The 7,836-nt window shown below is 34.4% G+C and overlaps 2 protein-coding genes across 6 annotated transcripts in view; both read right to left on the reverse strand.

Annotated features, from left to right (window-relative positions):
* The window catches only part of LOC115983509 (putative disease resistance protein RGA3), a 26,180-nt gene extending 20,507 nt beyond the window's left edge, over positions 1–5,673 (reverse strand). For 4 of the 5 annotated variants that reach the window (XM_031106219.1, XM_031106218.1, XM_031106217.1 and 1 more), the window contains exon 1: positions 4,405–5,673. In XM_031106219.1, the coding sequence (XP_030962079.1) occupies positions 4,466–5,530 (1,065 nt within the window). In that variant the 5' untranslated portion in view covers positions 5,531–5,673 and the 3' untranslated portion in view covers positions 4,405–4,465. Of the gene's footprint in view, positions 1–2,872; positions 3,087–3,448; positions 3,572–3,663; positions 3,737–3,830; positions 3,905–4,404 lie in introns of those variants that run through there. The other variant, XM_031106220.1, reaches the window with a different exon arrangement.
* Positions 5,539–7,570, reverse strand: LOC115984461 (putative disease resistance protein RGA3). The gene is made up of 2 exons (XM_031107484.1): positions 5,648–7,570; positions 5,539–5,592 (listed from the first exon to the last, which is right to left on the reverse strand). Exons 1-2 carry the CDS (start codon positions 7,568–7,570, stop codon positions 5,539–5,541), a joined length of 1,977 nt encoding a protein of 658 aa, XP_030963344.1.
* Positions 7,571–7,836: the final 266 nt, after the last annotated feature.

Consider the following 7,836-nt stretch of genomic DNA (forward strand, 5'->3'; position numbering starts at 1 on the left):
GAAGGCGTAATAAATTTAATTCAAGCTATTGAGAGCTGATTTGGCTTAATTGGGCTTGATTTATGGCATAGATTAATGGTTGATTGATTTTCCAGCTCCATATCAGTTAATAGACATTTTTCCTATTCTAGAGCTTCTAATTTCATACCAAATCTACCTTAATTTTAGGCTTTTATTATTTAGAACTTTTTAAAGCTATTTTCCTATTTTGGATTTGTTAATTTCAGACCAAATCAACTTTTATTTAGAGTTTTATTATTTAGTACTTTTTTATTTATTTATTATATTTTCAGTCATGACATATAAATAGCATGCACTCATTGTAATAGAGGGGAATTATTGAATAAAAATCAGAAAAGGTGAGGCTTTGCTCTTCTTTTGGTTCTTCAAGAACTGTGAACTTATCAGGGATTCTTCCTTGTGGCGTTCAAACTTTATACCTTTGGTTCGTGATTCAATTATAATAATTGGGTCAAGGTGTTACACTTATACCTTTGGTTTGCATTTCGATTATAAACGTTGGGTCAGGGTTTCTAACAAAAATCTGAATTTTAGTTTTCTTGGGCAAGTATTCCAATATTTTTGTTGGGTCTTAGAGCGTGTCAATTTAGGTTCGCATCAAGTATAATGCACAAATAAAGAATTGAGCCTTGATTTACTTGGAGTTTGGTGATGCAATCTCTTCTAGTTCTATAGTTGCATTTGTTATATATATTCAGTTATTTCTCAGATGGTTAGATAATTATATTCGACTAAGCTATAGGTTGGATTTCAGGATCATTCAAGCCCCATATTAAACAAAAATTTTAATTTGAACAAATACCAAACACTCTTCATAACAACAGTTTTTTCAAAACATACCTTATCACTTTACAAGGTGCTAGCACCAGTTATAGTGATATCCTGCTTATTTCCAATTCCCTTGTCAACTACAGTAACCGAAAGGATTTCATCAGCATCAATACCAAATTTCACCACAATTTGAGGAACCCCATGTGGCACATGTGGGATGCCATCTAAGCAAAAGATTCCAAGAGATTTGTTGTCCCTCACAAACTCTCTCACCTTGATATTGGTTTATATTCATCTACTGCAGTGGAAAAGAAAACAACCCTGATTTGGAAATTGGTAAGGTTGGGTTCCTTCAGATAATCTGTCATCACACCACCAAAAATTCCAAGTCCTGAAATGAAAGTCACAAAATAAAATATTGATGCCTCAACTATCTCAACAATTAATGCAAGTTCTAATAAGTACTACAGTGGACAATATCAAAAATAGAGAACTCTATGAAAGTAATAAGTGACATCCAAGAGCACAATGTCACTAACTTCTCCAGCTAAAACACTAGCCCTGAAATGAAAGTCAATAAATTAAATAATGATGCCTCAACTGTCTCAACAATTAGTGCAAATTCTAATAACTACAACAGTAGATGATATCAGAAATAGAGAGCTTTACGTTTTCTTCCATAAATAAAGAGGAAAAAAGAAGAAGAACAAGACAAACCTGAACTATAGCCCCAAGAGCAACAACTTCATGAGGATTTACAGTCACATTTGGCTCTTTTCTAGTCATTTCCTCATGCTCCTAAACGGCTGGGATGCGAGTTGAACCATCAATGAGATTACTTCATCTATATCTTTGAAGGAGAGCTTTGTATCTCTCAAGGTAGTTTCAACAGGTGATAAAAGCCTATGAAAAAGTAGATTGCAGCATTAATTCACTGAAGTGATGGAAATCAAACATTCATTGATATTTCATATGCGAGTAACGATTGTCAGTAAGCATACCTGTCCAGCAAATCTGAACACAGTTCTGCAAATTCGACCCCTATCAGTGTGGTGTCAATGTGTTTTGGGCCATCCACAACAGCAGTAGCAATGAAAGGTAAACTAGAAAAGCAAATGGTTGTTCTATATGATCATGGCAAATAAAGAGATCAACTTAAAGAAGGCATAGAAATAGCCACATACCTAATATCAGTCTAAGTCAGAGATGACTACATCATCATGGTAAATGCTTGCTTGTCTTTCAGAAGATCTGTGCCTTCATCTTTCTTACAGTTTTCTGCAAGCCAATCATCTATTTTCTATTAAAAATTATAGAATGTAAGGGTGTAATTTAGTAACAACTAACAATAAATCAGAAAACAAAGAATATAAACTAAAGATCTACCAGTTTCTCCTGTTCCAACCTTGTCAAAACCATTGCTTCTTGGATGAGTGTCACCCAAAGTAGAAAATATCCTAGACACTCCATCTCCAACCTCAAGAATTGCATAGTAAAATTGTAATAGAAGAAAGGTTCATTACCTATTCTGTATATATAAATATTCATGCATTTGATCACAACTCAAGATTCTTCAAATTTGATTCTAATCAAATGTAACATTTAATTATAGACAAGTCTAACTGAATTCCATACCTACATCAGCTTCTCAAATTCTGAAAGAATCCAAGCGATACATCCCATCATCGTATTTCCACAGAAGATTCAAATTCTTCAGATAATCGTTATTTGCTAGATACTTAATCCCTATAAAATATTTCCCATGATAGTTCTTGTAACTAAGTTCAAATGGATGCTTTATAGTACTGTTATATATATAGGTGAAAGAGTTACAATTTGATACGCAAAAAACAGAAAAGAAAATGATAATGAGTTTATTTTGTTATTGAAACAACTACACTAAGATAAATAAATTATTTAAAAAAAAAAAAAGTTTTCAATAAGCTTAGGTTTCACAGAGGGTTGCTGAAAAGTCCAAGAGCCAGCCACCCTGAAATTGAACTTTAACTGAAGATAGGTGGAAATATTGTTGCTAATACCAAGCTACAGTCTTCATCCAATTCAACCTATCAAAAATAAGTTTGAGAATTAACTTTAAAAAAAAGGAAAAGAGGGGAAAATAATACAATTTCTACCATCTTGCAAAACCTAATCTTTGAAATAAGATATATAAAGATAAGAGGGAGATTTACACCAGTTTATTTTCTTGTAGTTGCAGTAAATTCACAAAAAACTGTGTTTCCAAATTCGAAGCTCCCACATTCAGAATTCAATAACTGATGAATTCACTAAACCTGAAATTAAAAGGAAGAATGAAGAGAGCCAGTATTTGGTAAATTCAAAGTGAATTTAGTAAGGAGATGCCTGAATTTAAGAAAGTAGTGGTGTTAAATCCCTTTGATCAACTGACCAGATCTCAAGATTTTTCTTTTCTTAATAATATCAGTGTTATGAAGCATCTTCCTAACAATATAATGAGATAAAACTAAATAAAAATTTATAGTTAGATTGTAGAGAACAACTTGATTTTTATTACTCATTTTATTATTCATATGGATACAGAGTAAAGTGAGTTACAGAAACTAGAGCCACAAACTGAGAATCATGGCCAACCTGTTTTAATAAAGAAATAAATATAGTGAGTTGAAATAATTACCTGTTTAGGTTTGAAAATTTTCAATAGCTTCACTAAGAAATCAGCTGTGTGCATAATGAAGCCATTCTTGAAAAGGAACAACTCTTCTGTTAACACCTTGTTGTGATCTTTATCCGTGCCAAACTGCCCGATATAAGTTTGAGAACATGCAAAAATAAAAGTATAAATGAAAGGAAAAAAAAAGATTTACCACTGATTTTTTTCATAAGTCTTACATAATTGCAGTATTGACTCCCTTTGGAGATCACAAACTCTGGTCTGTTTTTATATTCCCCGCTTTTCCACATTCTGCACACAACTTATACTTCTAATTGAAGGAAAACAAGAGGAATTTGGATAATTTATTAACAAAGAAAGCTGAATTTAAAGGAGATGTATGGACCTATAGTATATCCTTCTGAAATACATTCAATTTTGGATGCGAGTAGTCTTAGACCATTCCCCAGCAATTTCTGCCTGGAATTATTCCAAAATAGTGAGGAAATGAATATAAAACAAAGTTTCTAATATTATGTTTTATGTCAGTTTGGTTTGCAAAAAGAGACTATCCATTTCATGTGAGAATTCAATTGGTTAACTCTAGATTTTTATTTTACTGATCCTATCTTTGTATCTAAATATTGTGCATAAATTAAAATCTATAACAACACTTCTGCAAGTCCAAACTATGTTATCATTGTATAGTGAACAAAAACCAGACATAATGTAAGAACCCAAAAACCACACTGGATATTGTTGTTTGTTGATAAAAATAGGTAGTAATAATAAAGTGTTAAAGCTAACAAAATAACAAATACCAATTCAATTATACCAGGGCTGAATATATATAATATTGTCTCTATAAAGAATAGAATTCGAAAAAGTGACAGATTCTAACTAAATATATGGAAATCAACGTAGCATAGAGAATATAATTGTAAAAAGCTCAGTTTCTTTTGATAGCATAGAATGCGTACCAAGTGAAAGAGGGGAGTGGCCGTTGCAGAAGACGAAGTAGAGTCGTTTGCTGCTGTGGTCTCAATACCCCCAATCGATTTCCAAATTAGGGAAATCCTTATCGATTTTATTTTTGTATTTTTCCGCTAACTGACGACAATTCCGAATTTCCAGTTTTTGTAAAGACTTGAGAAAACCATCATCAGGTAGTGTTGTGAGATTGGGACATCCCCAAATGGAAAGCGTTTCAAATGAGATTGGATTCCCAATTGATTCGGGAAAAGTAATCAAATTGGGAAAGTCTCCAATATCCAGCGACCGTAAAGAAGTGAGACAACTAATCTCAAGAGGTGATGTCAGATTAGGCTCGCATCTTTTAATATGAAGATATTCAAGTGAGGTGAGCTCCAGCAAAGTCATTAAATTGGGACAGTTTGAAATGGTGAGCTTTTTTAGGGTGGAAATACATTGAAGACCCACAGGGAGAGACTTCAGTTTCGGAATGCCACTAATATATAAATCACAGAGGCAAATGAGGCATCGCCATTCCATGCCATCATCATGCATGTCTCTTAATGGATCGAACTCCTCGCAATTGCCAACTGATAGCGAACAGAGGGAGGTGAGATAATGCACCGCTCCAGACATAGATGTTAGTCTAGGGCAATTCCGAATGTGTAGTTCCTTGAGAGAATATAGTGCCCACTTAGCCGGAAGAGACTCTATATCTTCTATAGAAACTAAAGTCATCTTATTTAATTTGGAGAGAGGAGAAGAAGAGGATAATGAGGAGGAGGAAGAGGGAACTGAAAAATTCATTGACATTGTCTCTTGCAAAGGCCTCAAACTGACATTCGATAAAAATAGCCGTTCTTCGAGATTGGGAAACAGGGGCATGGAAGTCATTTTAGGGCAATTACTAATCTGCAAACGAGAAAGAAGAGGAAATAAAGGTAGTGAGTGGTGAGACTGATCTTGTTGATGATCTGGTGTTCTCCCCCACCATCCCTTCAAATTAGGACATTCTTCTATTGTGAATGACTTTAAAGATGGGAAGAACGCTGTTGATAGTGTTGTGGATGAAGCAGGCACCTCTTTACTCATATCATTATCGGATATGTACTCTAAATTCATCGTATCAAGCATTAGAGATTTTAAAGAGGGGAGATGAGACAATGGTGGCAGATATCTGCATCTTTTACAATTCTCTATGCTTAAATTAACAAGATTTACCAGAGAAGAGACCCAACTTGAAAATTTCACAATCTTGTACTGATACACTTCCAAATATTTAAGATTTTGGTGCGGCTGGAGGTCTTCTAATAACTTCTCATCTTCATTATTTTCTACTTGGCCTTCATGATACCATTTTAGTATAAACTTTTCAAGATGTTGCTTCTCTCTTAAATTCACAACAATGGATTTTGAGTTAGATTCTTCCAACCGTTCCAAACATGTGATCTCTAATGTTTCTCGCAAGTTTTTTAGGTCCTTCAATTCACCTAATCCACCAGTCCGGGAGGAGATGCTCACAATGAATAATTGTAATGTTTGAAGTGAAGTCATTTGCCCTAATCCACGAGGCATATGACTCAAATTATAACAACCATCATTATAAAGATGTTTGAGGCTAACCAATTCTCTAAACTTTTTGGGTAATTCTTTAAGACCTTTACAATCATAAAGTTTTAGTACTTGCAAATTCAACAATGTAGTAATTGAGTCAGGGAGAGTTTCAATATCCATATTAAAAGAAACATCAAGATACTTTAGATGTATTAACTTCCCTATAGAATTTGGTATTGAAGTAATCATCAATGCATGTAAATCTAATGCACGCAAGCTCTTGAAACTCAAAATAATTGTATTCAACATTGACTCCTCTAAGGCACCAGATACATGATTATCATATGTAAGAAGAAATGTACGTACCTTGACCGCTTTAACCAACAAGCTTAAAGTTTCCCTAAAAGATGAGTCAATATAAGATGGACATGATACATGACGATTTTTTTCATTAATATTATTGCCATCAAAAATAACAAGCCTACACTCCTGGCCTGCAACAGCTTCTGCAAGATCATGAATTAAATCATGCATCTTGTACCTTAAGCCTTTGTAATTCTCTACTTCTTCAAAGAAGGACCTCCAAAGTAAATCCTTGAAATACTCATCACCAATATCCTCTAATTGTTGGTTTTTGTTTGATAATTGGACAAACCCTTGTGCTATCCATAGTTGTATCACTGTTTCTTTATCCATCTCATAATCTTTAGGAAATAAAGAGCAATAAGTGAAACAACTCTTCAAATGTGATGGGAGATGATCATAGCTCAACTTTAAAATTGGTAAAATTCCATTCCCTTGAGTTATATTTGCTTCTATATTATTCTTCACGAATGACCATTCAAACTCTTTTTCCTTGAAGTATAACATATTTCCTATGGACTTTACAGCAAGTGGAACCCCTTGACACATGTGTACAATCTCCCTTCCAATTTTCACTAGTTTAGGATTGTTGGCCTCTTGCCCTTTTTTAAATGCCACTTGCCTAAATAAAACCCAAGATTGTTCTTCGCACAGACCTTTGAGAAAATATGGTGAAACTGTGCATGTAATCTCTGCAACCAATCTAAGACGACTAGTTATTATAATCTTACTACCTTTGGAACCACCCATTAAAAGACTTTCCAATGCACGCCAGTTTTCAGGATCTTCATTCCATATATCATCTAATACAAGTAAGTATTTCTTTTTATCAATTTTTTCACGAAGTTGACTTTGCAACTGATCTATTATAAGGTTTCCAACTGGTGCATTACCAGAAGTAGATGCTACTATTTTTTCAATAATTATTTTTAAATCAAAGACATCAGAGATGCATGCCCACATTTTTAACTCAAAGTATTTTTGAACTTGCTCATCATTGTACACATATTGAGCAAGTGTAGTCTTCCCTAAGCTCCCGATCCCCACAATGGGAATGACCGAAACATTCTCTTCTACATTAGAGTCAAATAATAGGTCTATGATAGCCTTTTTGTCCTCATCCCTCCCAATAACATCTTCTCCCGGAACAAAAGAGTGAGTCTCCCTCTTCCTACTCATATCATTTGTCTCTACATGGAACTCTTTCAGGTGAAAGCTTTTCCTGTTTTCTGCTATCGCATTTAGTTTTTGCCACATTGCGCGCCTTTATTTTACGACTCATCTTATAACGAAAAGCAATTGGGTTTGAACATGAAAAGCAAGTGCGTACCTCTTTTGCAACTTTATTCTTACTCACCATGCTTCGCCTTGTAGCTTCAGTTGAGACCTCACTCAACAGGTCATCTGCGTCATAAACTGCATCGTTGAGCTTTTCGAGCCAGTGCTTGACTTGATGGTTATGACTTTGCTGCTCCGCTGCATCCTAAAGTACAGCTTGGATTGTGGAAATAGTGTCCTTGAGT

The sequence above is a fragment of the Quercus lobata genome, chromosome 4 (genome assembly GCF_001633185.2).
Source record: "Quercus lobata isolate SW786 chromosome 4, ValleyOak3.0 Primary Assembly, whole genome shotgun sequence".
Lineage (NCBI taxonomy): Eukaryota > Viridiplantae > Streptophyta > Magnoliopsida > Fagales > Fagaceae > Quercus > Quercus lobata.